This window comes from Buceros rhinoceros, unplaced genomic scaffold, assembly GCF_000710305.1.
Source record: "Buceros rhinoceros silvestris isolate BGI_N320 unplaced genomic scaffold, ASM71030v1 scaffold41373, whole genome shotgun sequence".
Taxonomy (NCBI): Eukaryota; Metazoa; Chordata; class Aves; order Bucerotiformes; family Bucerotidae; genus Buceros; species Buceros rhinoceros.
In genome coordinates, this window is record NW_010402573.1 from 3,965 (window position 1) to 27,460 (window position 23,496).

At 42.6% G+C, this 23,496-nt stretch overlaps 1 protein-coding gene across 1 annotated transcript in view; it reads right to left on the reverse strand.

The window, feature by feature from the left end:
• The window catches only part of CFAP74 (cilia and flagella associated protein 74), a gene marked incomplete at both ends in the record, with an annotated part of 35,501 nt that overhangs the window by 1,432 nt on the left and 10,573 nt on the right, over window positions 1-23,496 (reverse strand). The window contains 23 exons of the mRNA XM_010132676.1: window positions 518-707; window positions 1,041-1,179; window positions 2,180-2,334; window positions 2,885-3,014; window positions 3,864-4,016; window positions 4,286-4,405; window positions 5,067-5,122; window positions 5,508-5,617; window positions 5,968-6,102; window positions 7,360-7,514; window positions 8,202-8,309; window positions 8,796-9,072; window positions 9,690-9,823; window positions 10,852-11,025; window positions 11,379-11,466; window positions 14,362-14,490; window positions 17,498-17,619; window positions 18,082-18,204; window positions 19,000-19,112; window positions 20,398-20,569; window positions 21,409-21,576; window positions 22,675-22,764; window positions 23,191-23,257. Coding sequence (XP_010130978.1) covers window positions 518-707; window positions 1,041-1,179; window positions 2,180-2,334; window positions 2,885-3,014; window positions 3,864-4,016; window positions 4,286-4,405; window positions 5,067-5,122; window positions 5,508-5,617; window positions 5,968-6,102; window positions 7,360-7,514; window positions 8,202-8,309; window positions 8,796-9,072; window positions 9,690-9,823; window positions 10,852-11,025; window positions 11,379-11,466; window positions 14,362-14,490; window positions 17,498-17,619; window positions 18,082-18,204; window positions 19,000-19,112; window positions 20,398-20,569; window positions 21,409-21,576; window positions 22,675-22,764; window positions 23,191-23,257 — 3,108 coding nt within the window. The remainder of the gene's footprint in view (window positions 1-517; window positions 708-1,040; window positions 1,180-2,179; window positions 2,335-2,884; window positions 3,015-3,863; window positions 4,017-4,285; window positions 4,406-5,066; window positions 5,123-5,507; window positions 5,618-5,967; window positions 6,103-7,359; window positions 7,515-8,201; window positions 8,310-8,795; window positions 9,073-9,689; window positions 9,824-10,851; window positions 11,026-11,378; window positions 11,467-14,361; window positions 14,491-17,497; window positions 17,620-18,081; window positions 18,205-18,999; window positions 19,113-20,397; window positions 20,570-21,408; window positions 21,577-22,674; window positions 22,765-23,190; window positions 23,258-23,496) is intronic.

Sequence of the window (23,496 nt, forward strand, 5' to 3'; positions counted from 1 at the left end):
CCCTGCCCACGCTGCAGCGCCCCGCGCCCCGGCTCCAGGGCGAAGCCCCGCTGCTGCAGCAGCGGCAGGTTCTCCCAGCTGAACTCCACGGCCTGCGGGGGACACGCCACACGCCCTGTTACCGGCAGCTCCGCTCCTTCGAACGCGGGGACTGTTCGGGGAGGGCTGCATCGCCCCGATGCTAGGGCCGGGGGGAGCTATTGCTTGCCGAGTTGCTTCTGCCCTTTGAAACAGCGAAACTTGTTCGTGTGACATGTTGGCACCAAATACTACGCTAAAATAACCGGATCAGACCTATTCTGTGCTCAGACTTCTGTATTTCAGAATTAGGGAAGCAAACTGCTAGATTGATTTTGTTGCTGACTTAATGTAAGAACATTAATTCCTCCTATTATCCCCTGAAAACACTTTTATAATGTTCATCAGAAACCCCCAAAGGTGTATACTTTTAAATTCATAGAGCAAATTTTTTGCAGAAAGAACTAATCGCCATTTGTGCCCAGTCAGTTTTCCTTACAGGGTCTGACATAAAACTGCACTTTTAATTTTCTTCACCTTCTTAGATGCAAACTGAGCAGTCTGTATAGCTCCAACTTTCAGTTCTGCTGTTGCTGGCACTGGAGAACTCCCTCCCTCCATGTACTCCAGAATGAGGAGAATAGACTTCACTGGTTCTTGCAGCTCTAAACAAATACGAATCTCGTGAACTTTGAGACAGTCAAAACTAGTGATTATCAGTTTGGAACAAACATAAATCACACCAGGACGGGTCAAAACAAAGTGATGTTGATGTTGATGCAGACTTGTGAGCTGGCATAGATAAGGAGATCCTTATTACACAGTTAGCGAAGGATTAAGCAGAAGGAAGTTTTGCTCAATTTGCAATTGTAAACTTTAACTACTAATTGTTTATCAAGTTTCACGCTTGTTTTCTGGTCCCATGACACACACACTGGTTTACGATATTCCTACTTGTGCATGGTATGTGCTTGGATTTATCTGTAGCTCAGAAGCCAGGAGGTGCTTATACACTACATTACCTCCTCTTAGAGCTTCCTGCGAGGACACAGGTAACGTCACAGCCAAGGACTCAATGGGCACATCCAGAGGAACTCCCCCTTCCACAAACATTGGATGATCCCTTGCTGCACCCTTCAGGTGGATCACGTGGGCTGTTTTCTAGGAGACAAGAATGCTTCAAATGCAGGTTACAGCCTACGGACCAATGTAACTGGAATAGTGACACAACAGCATCACCTGCCTCTGCAAACACCTGGAGGCCCCATACTCTAATGTAGAGTCCTGCGCCTTCCCCGCGTCTTGTCCACTCAGGTGATTCTGCTTCAAGCAACGTTCCGTTCTCGGACAATGTGCCTCAGGAAGGGACTGGACAAACTACTTGTACTAATGCCACTAAGAGAGGCAAAACTAATCTGCTGCCAAACTTGGATAAAGTTCGTGAACTAGGACAAGTCTCCATTCATCTTCAGCTCACCTGCATTCTTAACCACAGTTCCAAAGATAACCAGGAGATACAAAATTTGCACGAAGAGAAAGAGCTTTTGATCGCTCGCTGCCGGTGTCTGCTCTGTTTGCAGTGCCCGCCACGGTCATTAGCTGGCACTCTTCATTAACTTTTGGTCTGTCTCTTCTGGGACACGACACGCCACCTGCTATGCTGCCAGCCTGTGTATCCTGACTTGGGCTTCATCTAAGCTCAACTGCTGCTCTACAGATGGAAACCTCCCTCCTCATGCTGAGCGACCGCCAAGGCAGCTTCCTGGTGCTGGTGCACCTGCCAGCCTGCAGCGTGCAGGTGTAGCTCCGCTCTCCGCTGCCATTCAATGCTACTCGCAGGGAAGCCACTTGGAGCCCTGCTCAGTGGAGTGGCAGCAACCTGGCTCCATCCTCTCTCATTTACAGTGTGGACAGCTGGGCAGCAGAATCCCACTGCCGAACATTTAACTGGACATTTAAAACCTGAAAAAAAAGTAATTTGCCCTCAAAGCTGCCATCTCCTACCTACATCGTTAATCTAATAAAGCTAATATTTCTGCCTACAAATACTGTCTACTCGATACAATTATCTGAAACGCCTCCTAAGACCCCTGGTGATAAAAAGCACGGCAGGTCATATTTAGACTTCGATTTCATAATCCAGGTGTCTTGTCTGTCTCACCTTGCTAAAGAGCACAACCTTGAGACGGTCAGAATAGTACAGACTGTTGTGATCAGGCCTGAAAGTAACAGAGAAATCCTGGCTCTTCCCAGCAACAATTTCTCCTTCTGTTGGAAAGATGCTGAACACACTTAAGCCATTATAGTTCTGTGTTCCTGGTAAATAAAAATGAGGATACAAATAAGAAAGGAAGACACCTCTGGTGTACCTTAATGTATTTTAAACCCATTTAATTTTTGTTGGAATAGCAAATGAATAAGACCCGATACCTGGTTTTGCAGCAAAACTGGATGTTAGAAATACCAGATAAATCCATCAGGTTAATGCATTGAGCTCTGGAGGAGCCAAAGCAGCATCACCCAACCCCTCCTGTATTCCACTGTGTTTTTAGAGATGGACGTCCCTTGGTACATTCTTTAATGTGCAGTTACTGCGTGGGTTTATTTAGATCCAAACACCAGCACCTCCTTACTTGTGGATATTTGCTCAGGCTGCATAAACTTACAGCTACCCATATTGGAAGAATTAGTACAGCTCTTTCTGGGGAAACAAAAGGTCTTTAATTTCAGTGATGTGATGCCCCAGGTTTTGGCAGTTGTGCAGATCTAAAAGGACAAAGTAATGCTGCTTTCTACTTCAGGAGTCTTTAACAAAAGAAAGAAAAAACAAAACAAAACAAAACACCAACCAAACAAGTAAGTTTACCAACAAACTCTGTTCTTTGCGAAGTGGACGTAATGAAGGATGGAAGTCTCTGCCGGTCTTTGTCCCTTGTTGGTGAAAGCGAATCTAGTTGTATGGAGTACCGCAGGGTCAGTGTGGAAGTGTTCTGTATCTGATGACATAAATTCACACAACAGCATTTTCATTAGGAAAACTGGCTCTCAAGCCTCTAGGAGCCATAGCTTGTGAACTGGCTGGGTTGATTTTGCTGCGTTACTGCACTGCTGTGTACCCAGATGCCACCGAAAGCACATGTTATTGCTACCCACAGCATGTCCTGTCAACCCTCGACCCCAACGACGGGGACCAGGCTCCTTTTATGAGTCCTGCAGCAAATAATATGTTTTGGTTATTGACATAGTTTGACAATATCTGAGAGCAGAAAAATTATGCCTAGATCTTGGCCTGAATCTGGGGGATTTGGCAGTATATGAACAAGCAAAATCAGTTAAACTTCTCTAGGCTGTACCATGGCAGACTCTCAGGTGCTCTTCGTAGGACCAGTCTGGCATTTCACCCAGGTACCTCTGACACTGCTCTCTGTGGACACAGAGCAGCCTCAACTGTGACCACAGTAAAGGACAGAACAACGAGAGCAAATATTTCTAACACTGGTAAAAGCAAAGCTTTTCTGACGTCAGCTCCCTCTGCATACTGGCTAGATCCATGGAAAGATCGCCAGGCCATTTCTCTTTTTCTTTTGTAGAAGGCACTGGATCTCTATTTTTTCATACAGGCTGCAGGCAGGACAGAAGCAGCGAACAAGAGCCTCCCCACGGAGTTCTGTTACCTTTGGCCGGAAACAGCACCACATCACTCTGCCAGGCGTGATTTTAAAGCTGGGTACTTTTGCCTACAGTTTGCCACTCAGCCTGACGTTCTGCCGGACTAGAAACTACACAACTCCTCTTCCTCTTCACTAAACCTGAAGTGCTTCCCAGTTCAGCACAGAGGGGTTTACCTTGAACGTGGCAGTCACCTTCTCTCCGGCTATGACATATCCCATATCGAGTACGTCTTCCACAGAGCAAACCGTTGATGGCATCACCCCGTGACCAGTGATACTTAGGGTTAGATTGGTTTTTGCCGTCCAGATGTCCAGCATTTCAAAAAACTGCCACGAGGAGGTCTGTGTTAGCCCCTCTGCTGAAGGAAAACAGCCCCCTCCCCTCCAGCTGCCCCCCTCCACAAACAGGCCATTACTACAGAACTCCTGCTTTTAACGCACAAAGATCCAAATGTTGGGAGGGGCCTTGCACAGCAACAAATATTTTCTTATTATTACACAGCCCCATCCCAGCCAGCAATATGTATATACTACACAGCGGTTACACCTCTCCACCTGTCCCCTTTTTCCCCATTACTGTTGTATCTCCTACTCACCCATTTATCCTCATTTGGACAAAAAGTGATGCTGAGTGGTTTAGTTTCACCTGGCTCAAGCATTCCAACTGGTTTGACCAACAGGAAGGGACCGTTGGGATTCAGAACTGAGAATCCGAGCTAGAACAGTGCAACTCAAGGAAATATTGTTCCAGCCAAAGATGTATAAACTAACCATCTATAGCCTTTTCCAGAGATCAGTAACTACTCAGAAAAATGAACTAGCCAAATTCCCCCCACCCCCCACCCCCTCCAGAATTCAAATAGCTGCAAGATCCCTTTCCAGTTAATAAGATCTCCAGGTAACTCCGTTTTCAGATTTTGCCTGGAATGGGTCATTACACCCTGAGGTCTGGGACATGCCATCTCCTTATTATCCAAACAGGCCAGTGTAGGAGCCTCTTCTTACAAGGTATTCAGAGAAGCACTGTGCAAGAATTTGAGTTGTTGGTTCTGTTTCACATGCACGTCATAGTGTACTGAAACCAGCTTTGGATCAGTACCTCATACTCTTTAGGAAGTGGTTAAGTGCTTCTCAGGTTTGGCCCTATGCAGAATTATTTCCAGTTAAAAGTGTGGAATGCAATTAGCTTTCCAGCAGGTGACCCAAGCTCATCCAATATGTTCCTCACACCACCTCCTGCCTCACTCAAAGATGTGTGCTACATCTGAAATCCACTACCTTCTACTTGCTTCCGCGTCACACAGTTCCTCCTGCAGAAAGAGTCAAATTAAACCAACGCCGCAGGGCAGGAAACTTATATGCTCCAAACAAGGATACTTGCAGCTTCTCCGGGGAGGTATTTTCTATTGTAATTTGCTTTATCATTCGGTGGCCTGACAGGAACGAAAACATTTCAAAAAGCGGTGACACTCCCTCACGCATTACCATTCCTTCTGTTCACTCCTGCCTCTACCTGGGCCAAACATTCATTCTGTTTCTCTGGCTAATACACTACTCAAAGCTCATCAAAATACTTCCACTTTTGGACAGTCACTTGTAGAGCTTCTGATTCCGCAGTTTGGGATCAAGTCTGCTTTTGCACATGCCTCAGCTGGCCAGACAGGCTCCTGATATTGCACCTAAGCACCTGTTACACAGCTAATGTCTATGTTGGCTTTTGAAAATCAACCGAACGATGTAAAACAAAATGCAAAGCTCTGCTCAGAAGAAACTAACGTCAGACAGAAAAAGCTCAAAATTTGAATTCAAATTTCATACCTACTGCAACCTCACCAAAATTGAGGGTGTTTTTTCCATTATCTGAAGTGACCACAACAGAAGGTGCTACGGCTGGACAGTGCAACTCCAAATACAAAGTGTTGTAAGGGCTAGAGAGAGAGTAAAAGGATATTTGCTCTTGGATCATACAGAAATACCGTCATAAGTCTGTCTTATTCTGTTTGTATCGCAGGATTTTTGGCAGCTGACTTTTCTGTGTATGCCTAAGCAGAAAGATAAACTACCTCTGGCTTGCTTACATCTTCCACACAATTATTCTTTAAGCTGCTTTGATATTCATGTGTTTGATTCTTATCCAACTAGTGGGTTGTAAGCATGACTTTCTACCACTGACCTATGAAGTAATTAAGATGAGAAAACAAATTTCTCCCCAAATGAATAAATTAACTTGCCCACCGTTTCCCCCTCAGATCTCTGAACTGTCATAAATTGCAAATACCTGCAGCTCAGGTTTTCAGAGCCTTTCTTGTCATCGATCTGTCCACTTGCAACAAAGCATGGTATGATGTATTTTTCAAACCTCCCACTGAAATTCCTCGTCAGGAAATCCTGGGCTGCCATATAAGCATCAGAACTAGAAAATCCAGGAATAAGAATCATCTTAGTAAATGAGAGAGCAGGATTAAAAAAAAAATAATAAAAAAATCAAAGAGGTGTCTGCTGAGCTGCTTGTGTTTACTGCTTCTTAGAAATTCAAAATTGAACACAGAACGGAGACAAAGTGACTGTCTTGATGCACGGTAATGGACCCACCCTACAGAGTACTTTGCTTTTCTCACCAAATGACAATAAAAATTAAAAACCCAGATAAGAGATGTCATACCAAGGATGGCAATATCCTCGATACAGTTTCCTATGTTGAACACATACAGTGTTCTAGTGTCTTCCAGTACTTCCCCATCATTTCAACGCTATGCAAACACACTTGATCACACGGCTGTAATGCAAAGCCTCAGGCACACTTCATAATGGGAGCTTTCTAATATAAATTTTATTTTTATGACCTGTATTGAAAGAATTTAAAAATTATAATTGATCGATTGCCATTAACTTGGGATTTTAGTCAAAAATAGCTAATGTCCAGTGCAGCCAAATGCCTGGTGTTTAAGCATGTATTTACTTTCAAGCACTTCTAAATTCCTCTGACTGGGCAGAAGTCCTGTTCTAAAAAGTTGAATTATACACTAAAGAAGGGACCTCAAGTATCAGATTTTGCATCCAAGTATCCACATTTCTGGATAGCACATGCTATTAATGCTAATTCTCACTGAGGGACATGTATTGCAAAATGACTGTTCAAAAGGCATGTTTCACAGCATCATTACGTTTCTGGGCTGAAGATGACCACGTCTAATGCGATGGACTATGTAAGCCCTCAGAAAAAAAACACCCATAACCCAAATCCAAGGGTATGGGCCATCAGATGGTTTGCATCTGGGTTGAATGTGTTCAGCTCTGTTAGACCTGTTCAGAAAAGGTACATCAGTAGCAGTTTCTTTTGGTCACTAAACTCAGCTTTCTAGTCACCCTTTAAAATAATGCCCCTGTTGGTTCAGCCAGATCTACCCCCTCAGCCACATCTCTTGCTTTCTGACATGTTCTTTGAAGTCTTCAATCCCCCTGATGGATAAAGGGATTCTTTGCCTGACATGAGAGGGTACAGCTGTGGCTTAACAGCAGCGCTAATTCTGGAAACAGCCTCTGCAACACAGCTAAAGCTGCTCCTCCTCCACAGTTCGCTTCCTTGTTGACCTACAGGTTTTAGTAGATTTATTTAACCACTTATAAAAAGAATGTTGTCTATGGAGTACACGATGCTTTTGCTACTTACTCAGGCTTTAACTCTTTGGATTCCGGTTCTTCAGAACTACACAGAGAAGTCAGGCTTTTGCTGCTTCCAGCCCTTACGAGCTGTCTGGAAGACTGCTGGCTGGTAATGGAGTTGCTTGATTTCTTTCCCTCTCTCTTTTCATCTTTCTTCTGTTTCTGCAGGCACACATACGGAGACATTAACACCGAGGGTTTCCACCAGTAATCCAGTCAAGACATCAGTTTACAGATCCACAGTCCCTGGCCCAAGGATACAGAACTTCGGGGGTGACAGAGCGCATGGAATAAGGTGACAGCAGTAGGATTATGGTAACAAGCCAGAGGCACAGCAGTTATTTCATACATTTCTAATAATGTAAAATTAAGTTGAAATGGACATACTTTACCCCATCTTTAAAAGAGAGTTCCCCTGTTGGAGCAGGTGAGTAGAAGACTGTATCTCTCAAGGGAATTGTACCCATTTATCTCATAAATAAAGACAAACAAAAGTGCTCACATAAAGTAACTGACCCACAGCATTGCATATAAAGTCCGTGTACGCTGTAAATCTGCAAGAGGTGTAGACACTTTTTTAAGAGTACCTGCAGTTAGCATTGCAAGAAGACCCTCTAGGAATGCTTCTGAAATTGTTAGCATGAAATTAAATTATTGTTCAGTGAACAGGCTACACATTAAGTGCAACAGTACAGTCATGATCTTGTCCTTTACAGGCAGGTCTTACATGGCCCAGGAGTTTGGGCTTCATTAATACGCAAACAATTTTATCATAAAAACACCATCCAGAGAAACAAGTATCTGGAAGTAACAGACCAACAGCATGTGCTAGTTCTTAGCATTCCTTACTTGTATTTCTGCCCCTGCCGCAGCTGCTCTGCAAAGCCTCCGAACTGCCTCTTCTCTGATTAGCTGATCTGACAATGTTGGTCTGAAGGACACTTGAATCAAGCTTTTCTGGGAGCGAGAGCATACGCAAGAATGACAGGCAAAATTCAGCCTCATACGTGTGTTTGTGTTCTACCTAAAGCTCAATAGCAGCATACACATGACAGCACAAAATTAACAAATAGAATACTTTTTTTTTTACCAAGTGAATAAGATGTTCCTAAGGATAAGGTCACTTGCAGCTTTTTTGGAAGCCTCTTATGTTAAAGTGGGCTGGGTTTACATGACCAGTATTTCTGACATTTAAACATTCTTCAAATACATCGTAATGACAACAGAAAGAACATTCAGGGTAAAAGCTCCCAGAAAGCATTAGCCAGGTTTGGTGGTTAACCCCTCATGTGTGATTTAAAACATTATTTCAAACAACACAAAAGATCCCAGCTATTCTAACACTAATTTATGTACTGAGCTTCATTTGGGGGAGACAGCAGCTTTAGGGACGTAGATTATCAAAAGACCTGGCAGAACACTCAATGTTTAAAGTGAATTTACCTCCCCAGGCAACACAGTCCCAACAGAAGGTGTAATTGTCACTGGACAGTCTTCTGGCACACAGAATTCAAATGAAGTGGGTCCAACAGGGGCAACTTCCCCGTTGCCAATTCTCGGGACAGCGTGAGTGAAGCGGCTGATGCTCACATGGGGATTCATCACGTACAGTGTTGCTGTAGACACACCATTTAAAGCTGTTGCAGCAAACTGAACTAAGGAATGAGACAATTCAAGAGGTGGGTGGACTCCAACCGCTTTGCATGACAGCTTGAATCGTCTAAAAATAAACAGATGATAAATTGTCTCAGCATAAAATAGTCTCTTAATCAGCCCGGAAAATAGGGAACTAATCCTGTAGTCCCTATTTAAGCAGAATTTCAAGCTTGCAATGGGAATTTTGCCTAAAGATGAACAATAATACTATCTATTTTTAATGCACAATTGGCTAGAGTCCCTGCTTGAATTCTTCCTCTGTCAACTTCTGGAAATACATCCAGTCAAATCAAAGTTTATGCCATCATTATTTTAGTAGCATTAGCTTAATGTATGAAGCATTTTTACCAAAAAAACATCCTTCAGTAATTCTGCTGAAAAAGCAAGCAGAATATTGCAGGTTAAGGAGCAAACCTGCAGCTTGGGTATGTCGCAAGGATGACTTTCAGGTGGGACGTGAAAAATCATCTCAATACTGACAGCCACGTACACAAAGGAGAAAACTAAGAGGCACTGAGCAACTCCGGTCAGCTGGGGAGTTCCCACCTGCCTCACATTTTTATCTAAGCCTTTCCTCCTCAAAGCAGGCAGGGATTCAATTTCTGAACTATCTTACCAGTGGAAATCCAGCGTGACTTAGACTTCCAGATGACCTACTACTCCATCAGATTCTTAACGTACCGATTAATCTCCGACTTGCAGGTTAGTTCAAAGCTGTACTCTTTTGCCTTGTTAGCTTTAAAGATTATGTCCAATGTCAGGCTTTCAAGAGGAAGAAGCACTCCAAATCCATCATTGGGTTGAACTTCAACAAACTTCAAAACCACAGGATAAAAAATTGTTATTAAAACTTGAAAAGCATTAAATCCATTAACTCAGACTTCAGCTGAAACTCTTCCTTAGCTTCTTACCACCTATGGTAATTGCCTTTCTCTAATGATGTTTGTTTACTCTTCATGGATGACTGAATGAAATATGACAAAAATCTCCCCCCGAATCTTTGAAGAGCTGATTCTGGTATGACCACAGGGACAAGTACCAGTTTAATAGCTACAAATGTGTATTGGTTTGTGTTTGAATTGGTGAATCAAGAATGTCTCCCCATCACATTCTAAGCTAATCATGAAACACATTTGGTGAAGTAAAGCTTTAGGAAGCTGAAGGTGCCCTTTGCTTTTATCTAACTCCTCGATTTTAATGGCTAAAATAGCAGAGAAAGGGAGAATGCCTCATTATAAGAGTCAGGTTCCTCCAGCTCTGATTCCAACACGCTGAACCATTTCACGCTGTGATCACCATGCTATTACGAAGCCTGAGCAGCTAACTTTCTGTGAAAAACTCACTTCAGTAGCCCACATGAAACTGGCAGCTCCTGTGATTAATTTTGCCTCCATGTCAACTTAGTCAGAAAACAGCCAGGCGTGGTTCGGGGGATGATGCCCAGTAAGCAGTTGGGACATGGCCCTCCAGTTTGGCATTTGGATGCAAACAATGTGATACAGCTCAGCCTCAAGGCCGAAGCAGCATCTTTAAGCCTGTTTTGTTTAGCTTGTATAGGTGACCTGTGAGTCTGAAAGCAAAGTGCACCAGCTATTGTGTTAGTAGATTTGTGGTGTAAAAATCAGGTTTTCTGATAGGACACAGTTAGTCTGATGCTGTTCTGTAGGTGAGAATAGTAAAGCCTCCTCAAAGGTGTTAACGCTGCTTGGGAAACACTTAGAGTCTAACAGGATGAAATTCACACAAACCAGTACCAGAACTCATTTGCACTCACATCGAAACATGTTTTCAGAGTAATTAAATATATTTTGACACAAAAGGTGCGTGGGGGATAACAACATACCTCTGGAAGTCCCACAAATCCGAACTCTTGTGGCAAGATGGATTTGTTTGTTAGCATGACATTTGTCTGCATGGCTTCATAGATGGTGCAGTATCCAAAATCGATTTGCGCGGGACTGATTTCCAAATCAGAAGTAGTAACGATTGCATGGACGGTACAATCAACTTTTTTAGCCTGAAACAAATGCAAGAGCACAGGATAAAAACCTCCGTCTGTAGCACTGTGACAGGACAGGACTTAAGTGAAGTGTCATCCAAGAGATAACTGCAAAAAAGTTATTGTACAAAATAAACTACTAGGGAACAGGTGAGCACTAACTAGAAAGGATTTAACTTTTGTATTGTAACAACTCTGACAAGAAGAAACTACCAAATCTGTTTTATCACTTTAAGCACCTTTTACTATTATCAAAGGACTTCAACTAGTAAAGAACTAATCAAAGATTAGGTATCATTAAGTGAACAATCACTACAATAACTTACATCTGTTGTCAGGCTGAGAACCAGCATAATAAAAAAATCACTGACCTGATCCGCAACCAGTATTGTCACCGGAGCTTCCAGAACTCTTGTCTCTTCATTAAAATAGCTCCCTGCATCTTCAGGAAGAGAGTGCCTAAAAATCAAACAGTACCTTCAGTTTCATAAAGCTATCGTGACTGTTTTCTACTTGAGGGGAATAATAAACTTTTGATGGATGTATTTCTTCTGAACAAAAACCCCCCCCCAAAGACACACACGTAAGGTCTAAAAGTTTTATTATTCACAGCTTTTAATCTTAACACAGTATTTGTGATCAGATAGAACTATTCACAGGTTCAGCATCAATTCCAATGCTTCTCTCAAATCCTTTATGCAACATATAAGCAAGTATTAGGGAAAATGGTGGAAGAATGGTAGAAAAAAGGCCAGTCAAAAATTGGTGACCTATGAAGTTCCTCCTGTCGAAGAAGATGCAGTCGCATCAGAAATACCATGGACTTGTCCCAAGTTTCCTGCAAAACAGCACACCCCCAGCCAGCCTGCTCCGAGCAGCTGCGCACGGACTGCGCGGCATCTAGCAGTGACGTTACAGTAACTGACCTTGTACGATAATGCTGGATTTTTTATTTATTTTTTTAAGACAGGATTTTGGACACACAGGAGTTTAAGGGAGTTATTCAGAGAGCTCTGCACCCATTTATCCTCCTTTACAATGCCACGCAGTTATTTAAACTCTGAAAAATTTAAAGTATACTTTAGCTATACACCTTCTGCACCTTCGCTGCAACCACAGCCCGTAACGAACCCAAGCTAGGCACGGCTGTTAGTTTTGACACCGACATTAGTTAATAACCAGCCAGTCTGAGGCAGGACCTGCTGTGTCACAAAGCACAGAGACAAACTGAAATGAACTTGGAGACCGATCGGGTCTGGTTATGTACCAGATCAGTAATTTATAAGAAATATGCGGGTTTTCTGCAGCTGAAGCATCTTGCTGTCATAAACTCAATTTCTGAGCCTCAAGCCAAGACAATACAAAAGCTTTAGCAATTTTAGCTCTGCTGCTCTATTTATAGCATCTTACAGCATCCAAGTGAAGGGCTTCCTGTTCTTAGGTCTCCACAGCGATAATGTGATAACGTTCCCACTACTACTACTGGAATTCCATGCAATTGTTTAATGAATACAGCACCCACTCAGTCACCATGGTGATCTGAACTCTTGCTGGCTGTTATGTGGCAAGTCTGAAATGTGGCTCTGGAGGGTGATCTTCAAAGGTGTTGCTAACTCGTTTAAAGAGAGAAGCTGGAGTTAGGGCAAGGTAGGGATAAAGTATCAGCTTTCACTCTGTTACAGGACCCTAGAATAGCAGAAGAAATTAATTAATCTATTACAAAATAATCCAGAGGGAAAAAAATAATTGTAACTGTATGTACACAGTGCTGGATTCCAAATTAGCTGTTATGTCCTGGGGAAAAGATACTGAGCTCCTTCAGAGGGAGCTCTGGAAATGGCATCTTAAAGAGAAGCATAGCAGACAAATCAGATTTGCCAGCATCTGCAGGACTAGTTCCAAAGGCAGGAAAACCAAAAGATGTGGTAACTGGGAGTTCCGAAAGTCAGCAGATCAGAACTTGCCTTCACATAAACAGAAAATGGCTGCTCCAAACACCTGGAAAGTTATGAGCATTGTAACACCTGACCAAGCATTTCAGCATGCACAGAACGCCCAGGAGAACTTCCCAAGCCATCAATCAGTTCACTTGGTATTGCTGCATGAGGGTTTCTGTTCACTTCTGTGTACTCTGAATAAAGCTCTTCTATTAATACAGCTTGTAATACCAAGTCAACGAGGTGGCAGTTACCGAAATGTGTCACTAGCTCAGTACTTCACATCCGCTGGTAGCAAGCTCATCTCTCTCTGTCATACACACACTTCCCTTCTGTGTCAGATCTTTAAAACTGATCTGTAAACTCAGCCAGATACTTATTTTGTGTGTCAGAAATGCCTTAATCTCATCAAATCTCCTTTCTGAAGCCTCCCCATTTTCAAAGGAAGATTAATGCCCTAAATCCAAGCCATGCTTTATCCTCTCGCTAAGTGTACCAGTGCTTTACAGCACTGCAGTTTAGGAACTGAAACATGTCATCATAACGGTTACTGGTGGTGTAATCTGATAGGATTTGAGATGTCGGAAGAACTGTAAATACTTCCAGTTCTTTGAACCAGTCGTTAGACTCTCAATTTAGAATCCAGAGGCACATCAGTGACAATCCAGATACACTGACATCAGTGGGACTAGATAACCCATTCAAAAAAAAGCAGCAGGTTTGCAGCAGCAATCAAATTTTCTGCTAAATTCTTTAGGATGGCAAAGACAAGGTCAATAAAGGTAACAGTGGTCATCTGAAGCTCCTGTACTTAGATTTTTAAAAACTGGAATTGTTTCCTATAACCGAGTTATGTTTGTTTACGTAGATGTATCAAGAAAATGCAGAAGAGAAACTTGCTGGGATAAGGCTTTTAGCATCTTAGAAGACGTTACATAAAATGCCACATAAAATTCATGATCAGTGCATTCATATTTTGTAGGAAAATGTACATAGGTGGGAAGGATACGAGCAGGAAGCCCAGCCTGCTCTTACCTTAATTAGCAAGCACAGGAGTTCTTGTCCAGAAATGATTTAATCAGTGATCCGTGAAGTAGCCACCTGCCTAGACAACCTCTCCATTGTAGCAGAGCGGCTTCCCCACGGAGATGGGAGCAGCCTACCAGCGACTGCTGCTGTCACCACAGGAAAAGCATTGCCTCACAGGTATGGGATCCAAGCTAATTTCCTCCTGGAGCATCTGGCAGCTTTTAAGGGGGAAGAGAGGGGGGAGACTAGGCCTGCACTGACACCAGCAGTGTCAAGTCCAGCCTGCGACAGTGTGAAGGAAGAAGAAACTGCCTTGCCCAGGATTTCCTCTGAGAGCCTCCTTCAGGTACGGTCTCAAATACTGGAAAGATGAACGTTGTTAGCTTACCTGGGCAGAAACTTCAGCTGCACACTGAAGGATGACTGAGCTTGAACGTAACCCGTTTTTGGAAGCAGCTCCATGTGCTTACTCAATTCTTTGCATACTTCAAAGCTCAAACGCAGCGTGGCTTTTGCTCTGCAAACAGGTCAGACATGCTTAGGTGGTGTTGAGGTTACCCGTACTGCCATCTCAGCACCATTTGCTCTTGGAGTGCAAATGCACCGAGATCACTGCTGCTTTTGGGTTTTCTCCCCAAAACTGTGGAAACTTCTTTTAAATAGAAGTAAATTTGCAGATCTCTTGTAACTTCTTCTCTAGCAGCAGAGCTTCTACAGGGCTAGGAGTCATAGTGTGGCTAAGCTGGTACTGCCAGTTCCTCTGCTAAAACTTGTGATCCATTTGCCCTATGAATGGTGTATTGGAAGCGAGGAAACATCTCCCTGTTTGAGGAGATGAATTAATTTCCCTGAATTCCAGCCATGTTATAATACAGCGATAGCCTCAGACCATACCCTGCTTTGGAATTTCATGCCTAAATGCAAAGTTGCCAAGTGATTTACAAATATTTCAGCTTGTCATTTTCCTTCTCTTGGACTGGTTTACAAGCTGTCAGTCCAGATGGTCTGCCCTAAATCAACAGCTATAGTGTGTGGTACTGGGAGCCCAGAATGATTTCTGACGTAGACAATCTAAGAGCAGTACATACTACTTCCTTACATCGGTGCAGATTATAACCTGTGGAAGAAATTACTTCTCAAAGTGATTTATACTGGACAGGACTCTGGTAAGACACTTCCACCCTTTATGCTGTTTATTTACGGTTCCTGATTAGTGTATTCTATGTGACAAGAAAAAAACCCCATCAAAACCCCAAACCAGACCAGTGTTAACAAACATTTTGCAACTCCACAGAGCTTGTTGGGACACTTCAGTGCCAGAGCTTTCTAAGCAACTTGAAAACTTCACCTTCTACTTATGGACTAGGCTGTCAAAGATCGCAGTGGCAGTGAGATGCACACGAGCTCTTTCTGCGCTGCTCGTGTCAGATGCTTGCGTGTGCCGGTGGGGAATGAAAGGCTCTCTTAACACATCATCTCCCTCTCCCTCCGCGTCAGATTTTGTGCCAAAATTTAAAGAATTCTCTTGCTACAAGTTTTAGGTATTTTGATTTTTTCCTATAACTATTCAGGGATTGGAGCAGAAACTTGTAAGAATATTCCTGAAGAGCAGGATTATTTAAGTATCTAATTAACATTTAATTAAAGAATCTGTGTTCTAGAAGTTACGCTAATACTGGATCTGAATTTGCGCTCTCACTAGCTAAGGCGTTTCAGCAGCTGTTAGACAGGCACCCTTTTCAGCTGGGCTGCGCTGCTCTTACCCTCGCTCTCCCCCAGCAAACAGTTGCTCCGAGCCCTAGTTCCCAGCGGGCACTGCCGTAACTCCGCAGCTGATACACACTGCACGTGTAAAGCCATTGTAACGAACTCTTATCTTTGACACCTCTTTGATAGCCTGATAATTGTCCTGGGCTCTGCACGTAGTTCCACACCACAGACCTCACCACGTTACTACCCTTCCCCAGCTTCACTATTGCAGTTAAAATACAGCTACTTACGCATCTAATGTAAGAAATTGTTCTCAGCCAAGAGCACTTTACAGCTATTTTCAGCAGTTTAAATTCATTCTGTTTGAGAAGTGGTTTGAAGTGTACCGTGTAACAATGGGCAACCCTCTCCCTGACACATGCTATGGAAGAATTCCAACAGCTACTAGAGGAGAAGCTTCCCAGGCGCCACATCTGAATGATGAAATCTAGCTGCTGTTGCAGGAGAGAAAGTTGTGACATGATAGTCCTGCACATGAAATACTTTGAATTTTAGCCCAAATGACTGTACAACAAAGACTATTTTTCCTAACTACAGAGAATTGGGTGATAAATCAAAGACTCGGTTCACCAAGGTACTAAGGACAGTTTGCTACATATTAAGTGCTCTTAATTTGGTGAAACTTGGCAAAGGATCAGCAGGATTCAGTTCAGAAGTTTCGCCCTAAGCAATTTGACAGCTTCTATCTTTGGATCCCCTTGAAATCTTAAGTTTTCGTTAGAAGAGTTATTCTGCTTCTATACTTATAAGTTTTATCCCTGGGTTATCTAGACCAAGTAAAATCACTTACATAACTTGTGCCTGTCATATCTGTAAGCTGAATTTCTGAGATAACAGCTTTACCCATTTCTTTCCAACTGTGAAGAATCTCTGCAGTCTGTAATTCTGGTAAGAGGTTTAGAATGGATGCTTCTACAGAACCAATCTCACCCCCACCCTCCCACAGACCCACCCCAATCCTATTTAAATAGGAGCTAAGAAATGCAAATTGTTAAAATAAGCCTTCAATAGTGACTGCATTAGGTAGGGGGAAGACACCCAGCATCTGAAGACAATTAAGAGAGTGGAAGTTCATGTAACTACTCTTTGATAGCACGGAATCTCTGGAAGCCAATGAGCAGAAATATGATCTTTATATTACAGGGCAAACAGAACCAGTCTTCAGCCGTTACTGACTCGGACTACAGAATCATGCAGAGATTTTCTCCGCTGTAAATTGCTGTGGTCACTTACAAGGTACCAGTCACCCCAGTGCAGTGCTTAAGGCCTCTACGGGTTGTACCCTTCCCGCTTGATAGTAAATGCCAAAGGGCTGACGTGACTTATCCAGCATCACACCCCAGGTCTGGAAAGACTGGCAACTGGCCTTCTCCATAAAGAAGAGTTGCCACGAGGCTGGTTTCCAGATCATAAGTCTCCCATGGACTTTAATTATAGGTCAAATAGCTGAGAAATAACAATTCTTTCATAAAATGTACTGGTGGAATCAGTTATACCCAATGCACACTTCATTTTAGACACGTTTATCTCCCTAATGTTTAATTTGCAAATTCCACATGAGGAAACTCTGTGGAGCTGCTCTTCTCAAGGGACTTTATAGTCGTACCACCAGATGGGCACAGGATGGAGTCTTGTAGGAGAGGAAAGACCTGAACTAATCCCAATATTGCAGAGCTATGGCTGGTCCCGGGAGTCAGGATTGGGGGATACCCAGGTCCAGTTCCCACAGCAGCTGAAATGAAGGGGCAGCTCACCTGCTTTGAATGACAATGCAATCCTGATAAAGTCGATCATACGTACAGATCTTTAAATCAATGTTGGGATTGGGCACCCAAACCGGCACAGCAGTAGAAACTCCAACAGCACTAAAGAACAGCTGTGAATACATAAATCAGGAGTGTAATTATTCTTGTTAGTCTTAAATTCTTACTGATCTAGACAGGGCAAGAATTTCTGCTGTGAACTACAGCTGAGTAAAATATTTTATTATTCATATTACAACAGGTTCTTTCATTAAGCAAAGCTATAAAAATAATTCGTAAAATAAAAACTAGATGTTACAGTGTCCCAGGAAAAAAAATTCTACTTCAGTTTGGATCTCTGCCAGAGAACATGAAGGAATAGCATGTTGCCCGTGATACTGAAAAACCACAAATACCTCATCTCAGGGTACCCATTATTTCTCATAATGTTCATAAACGCGTCTGTCCTCTGCCTCCTCCTCCTGTTCTAATATAGAATTCCAAGCTCTTTAAGTTCTTGGGAAAAGCAGAAGTAGGAGGATTTAAAACTCTTTTTCTACAGTGTTTTGAAGCAAGTCTTGCACAAAATCACTCACTGGTTTGCAGTCCGAGTTGTCAAAGATGATTATGAACTCTGCCCGCACGTGCCCAGGGATAGCTGGCACAAACACAATCTGAATTTTGACCGAGCTGAAGGGGCCAATTTCACCTTCTGTAACCTAAACAAGAAGTAACAGGTTTCTAATGAAAAGGACTGTACTACTGTAGGTGGCTGTAAATGCACCGAAGTAAAGAAGTGGTGTATATTTGTATTATACAAACACCCTACTACACCTCGCTTGTAACCGGATTGTAACTATGCAAGGGAAGGACCTGTATCAGTAGCTCCCGAGGCGGTTTACTGTGGGTGAAGACTTGCTATGACACATGGTTGCACGACCAGGCACGGGCAGAATCTTACTGAGACTCTGCAGGACAGCTGGATAACACGGTTTACCAAAGCGTTTCCACCATATACTGGTGAGTACGTAACTCCGCCATGGAGCAGCTGTCTGTGCCCCAGTCAAAGAGCAGCATTAAGTCCACCTGCTTTTTGTCTGCACAGGCAGAAGGCACAAAGGCGAGTTCTAACTAGTGTCTGGACTCTCATACACAGATTTTTTAAGATGGCTCAAGTTTGATGCTTCCCAGACATTCTTCCTGCCCCATCTTCTGTGTTGTCACTAGACTTTGCATAACCACAGAATGACACAGCAGGAAAAACAGTTTGCCAAAAGAACTAAAGAGCTAAATTATGGGAATTGGAAACATATACAGAATCTTTCATCTCAGTAAGTCTTTCTAGATCAAAAGAAAGGGCAAATGTGTAAATGATTTCATTTTAAGTAGTAATGGTGATACAGGGAAGTCCAGTGGGCTTGAGGTTGATCATGTACATAAGCATTACCCACCAAACCAAAATTTATCTGATGTAGGCTTAGATCAGTGAAAATGTATCTCAGGATAGTCGTTACCTTTCCAAGCATAATTTCGATGGGTGTTCCTTCAGGAGAAAGTTCCACTAAATTATGTGCACTGTCTGTGTCTAGATCTGATCTGGCATTTAATACATCTGGACCACGTTCTTCTGGGGAAAAAAAGCCAAAATACAAACCAACCTTCACCAAATGCTGGATGTGTGCAGCCATTAATGAACAGAAATATCAAACCGAGCGGAAGTACAATGATTTTGGTCAATATTGCAAATCCAATAGCGTATACAATGGTGGGGAAATGGAAACGTCTAGAAGGAAATGTCTGGCTGGCCGTAGTGCTTTGTCCTGGTCCAGAACCCACCCGAGGCACCTGAGCTTTCCACTATGGAAGAACAATATTAATGTTTCAGAAGGGGAAGTGTATATTGGAGACTGTCACAACGAGGAATGCAAACTCAGCTGAAAGCCTGAACCGGGCTGTAAGAAAGGGATCCGTGGGACAAAGCACCGCAGGCAGGAGGCCCTGCACAGCAAGTGGAAGTGTGATGTCACTTTGTTTCCTAAACAACTGCAGTAACAAGTATGTTTTAATTAGACAGTCTCTCATGAGGGCTTCGATGTGCCCTAAACTAAAGCATCATGCAAGAGACAAAGCTAACCCGGGACTGTATGGCAGAAATCACATGGCACCCACATGCTTCACATCATTAACCAGGAAAAAGATCAAGGTATCACAAGATAGGTTAATGTGCCAAAGCAATGGAACTTCTAAGGTCTGAAAACATCATGAGTGTGTTTGCTCTGTGGAGACAGCTGCTGTGATTTATGGAATCGCTCCATTTCACAACACAGATGCCAGATTTATAAAGAAGAAACACCTAGAACTTTTTCATGGAACTTTTTGTTTCCTGCAGTTGGGAAGAATCCAGAAGAAAAGTTAAAAAATACAGATAAAGAAATTCAGAAAGTCTTTCTTCTACAAGACAGGATTTTATTAAGCGCATAGTAAACATCAAGAACGAGATGGAAAATGTCTGAGGAGGTTCATCTTTCTGCTTCCTAGTTCCTAGAATTACAGGCTATAAAAATAAACCTGTCATGTGGATTTCTATTCTGAGCAGTGGGTATTCAGTTGCTGAGACGAGAACGATACCAATTCTGCAGTTTCTGTAAGCTGTCAGGTTCTGTATTCTTCTGAGACTGAATTGTTGATCGCTAATGAGCAGTGAGGTTCTCTGCTGCTTTGATATAATGGTGTCAGTATATTATTTTTAGTCATTTTTTGTGAGGCACCACACAAAGAACTATGCCATTACTACTAGAATGATGAACTACTTAAATTACTGAGTAACTCTGCAAACAGTTCTTTACAGGGAACTCTACCAAGGGATAATGCTGGGGAACTGTACTGCTGATGCTCTAAAGCAGTCATCCTACCTGTGGGGCTACTGCGCGGGCTCCTCTCAGCCCGCTGCTGCTCCACCGGGGCTGCACAGACAGTCACTTCACTGCGGTCAGGACAAATTTGTTCCTTCTTTTCAACCACAGCTGGCGCAGGACTACTGCTGCCTTTCTTCTCAGGGATACAGTTACTGAAATGCCGAGTAACCTATTAGAAAACACAGAAAAAAATATTTTCTACTGTGACTTTTCATCTAGCTTGCACCAGCTCCAATTTTATCAAGCAGCTGCAAATCAGACTTGTGCTTTCTTCCAACAGTTCCACATTATAAAGGGAGAAATGTGTTGCACTTTCTAAAAACTGCACCTTCTACTAGACCTGTATCAATGAGCGATTTAATTCTTCCTGGCTGCCCAAAACAGGTAAATAATAGAACTGGAGCAATACAATATAGTGTTAATTTTACAATTAACAGAAAAAAATACTATTTAATGTGGGGTTTCAAAAGCGATGTCAGCCCTTTTCTTAGAACTTGAAAATGGGTTAAATTATCAAGCAGAGAATTCTGAAAACCATCTGAGCCAATTGCTCTTCAACAATCAAAGAAATTCAGGATGGAACAACGCTGTAGTATCTGCACTGCATTTACAAGAACTTCCTCGCAAAGACGTGCAACCTAGCAGTGACACTCTCCCTGGTGTCTGACCTGTGAAATCTCTCTCTCTGAGGGTAGTACCTGTGCAGCACTTGAGGGTAAGAAGGAACATTACTGATAATGATTTGCCTCCACACAGCAATGACAAAGCATTGCTGGTTTCCCCCCTGCCCTCCCAAATAATGGTTTTTAAATTTGTCCTGTGATATTCAGGGGTCTAACAGCTTATATTAAGATATGCCAACCCAAACATAAACAAACCACTAAAGGTTGTGCCAGATAATCTTCCAAAGTCCCTTCCAACCCAAGCTGGCTATGACTCTGTACGATTCCACCAGTCTTCGCACAGGAGAACGTTTCTATTAATTTAGGGAAATGCTTTTGAACATACCATTCTTCCAGGAGGAGACTTTGCTGTTGCTCTGCAACTGTCACCTGCTGATGTCTGAACTTTGAATCTTGTTCCCAAAGCTCCACTGTTTGTCAGATTGATGGTCCGTGAAATCGTCTCTCCCACCACATGGCTGCCAAAGTCAATGAGCTCTTTATCTAGTGCCAGCTGTGAGAAGATAAACCATTAATTACCACTGTCCCAGATAGTCAGGAATGTCAATTAAATGAGCATCCACCTTTTCAGGAGTAAGACTTTAAAGTTCTTATTATCATTTCAAAGAAGTATCAAAGAATGACATGAACGGTGGATTCCCTTCTGCATTTTTGGAGAAGCCAACTCACTAAAGTCTTGTTAAACTGAGCTACTTCTAGTCCAGTCCACTACAGACAATGGAAAAAAACAGGTTAAATCCTGTTTATAGCAGCAGCTTGCCTAAGTCTTCAGGTAGTTACTCTGGAAGTAGGTAACAATCGCATACCAATTCACTGTTGTTACTCTGGCGTTACAGAAGCATGGTTTCACTAGCGTCAGGCTGAGAAGCAAGCAGCACATAACGTCAAACAGTGACTGCGCTTCAGTTAGAGCACATCCTGTCTTGTTTCTTTGAGCTATCACAGTTTACAACCAGTTTAAAAAGTAATACACTGCTTCAGAGAGAATCTTTAATGACTTTGTAACTGGGTGTATGATAACAAAAGGCTTGCGATTCAAGAACCAAGATGACAAAGACAACCGGGTTTCTTGCTAGTACCCTGCTCACAGCTGAGCTCTTCCCACTGTCAGGGCATAAAGTGCAGGAATTTCTGTGTGTGATCAGCGCACAATGATGGTGTGAGTTCTCTAGGTGAAGAAACTACTCCTCTGATCACAGATGAGTGTGCTGGCTTGCTGCTGCACTGTGCATTCTCATCTTCCAGGTCTCTTAACTGAAACCCAGCCAGGAGTCCTATACACACACTCAGATTTAAGTAAGCAATACTGATGGAGTTTCATTCTAGCCTCCTACTTCCGTTAATTCCACTCTGAAGCTACAGTTACTGTTCCTAGTTAAGTAAATCCATTAAGATAATTTTGGGTAAACCTCAGTGTGATCTGGGAAGGTAAAGAATTAATTATTTTCTGGAAAGAGACTCTCCATTTAAAAATTAAAAAAGACAGGCGTATACGTACTTCTGCTAAATATTTTCAATAATGTTAATGCATCTCATGTTTTCTACTGCTATTGTGATACTGACTCTGAACATACTCCAAAAAGTCACTTACGACGCATCTCTTGGCTGTACATTTCAATGGAACTGAAAAAGAACCTGTCTGTGCCATGAACATGACTTCTCCTTCCAGAGTTCCATTTATCTAGAAAACAACAAAAACCCCCCAAGTATTTAGTGAAGGTTTAGCCTAGGTAGTCTGATGACAAATATTTTCACTCACCTTTTGATTAACATATTAAAATGTATCTCAACAGATTCTATGTTTCCGCTTTAAAGCGGTCACTGGTAACTGCCTGGCTTACTTGAGCTACAGCGATAGCACAGATCTTCCCGTCTGGAGCAAGTTTCTAAAACACACTCCAGGAATACTTAGTGAGAGGCGTTCTCCTAAATCATGCCCCTAGAACACACCTTGTTCCAACTTACCAGAGCCTGTCCAAGTACCACAGCACCTTTTCGAGAGATGCGGTTTGCTTCCTCTTACCAGCCAAGCAATAGTATTCATGATGTTTTTAGTGAGCCTGCTGGGTTCTCCCCATGGTGGAGCTTAGTGCTCAGGTGCACTCACCATTGGCTTAAACGTCACCACCGCTTCACAGGACATTCCAGCAGAAATTTTGCCCGGTGGGTCAAAACTATAGAGATAATGAACATAAAACTCCATATTAAAGCTGTGTGTGAACCATCCAGCTCCTCTTCTGGTAACAATGGCAGATTTTTTTTCTATTTTTTTCCCCAACTTGGATTAAAGTCAGAACAACTGGCAGATTAATGAAAAGCTACAAAACCCCACTACAACTGCGAAACTACGAAGGCTGATTCTTTATTGAGGTTTTACTCAAAGTCTTAAAGTGCTTTTAAAAGACAAGAATTC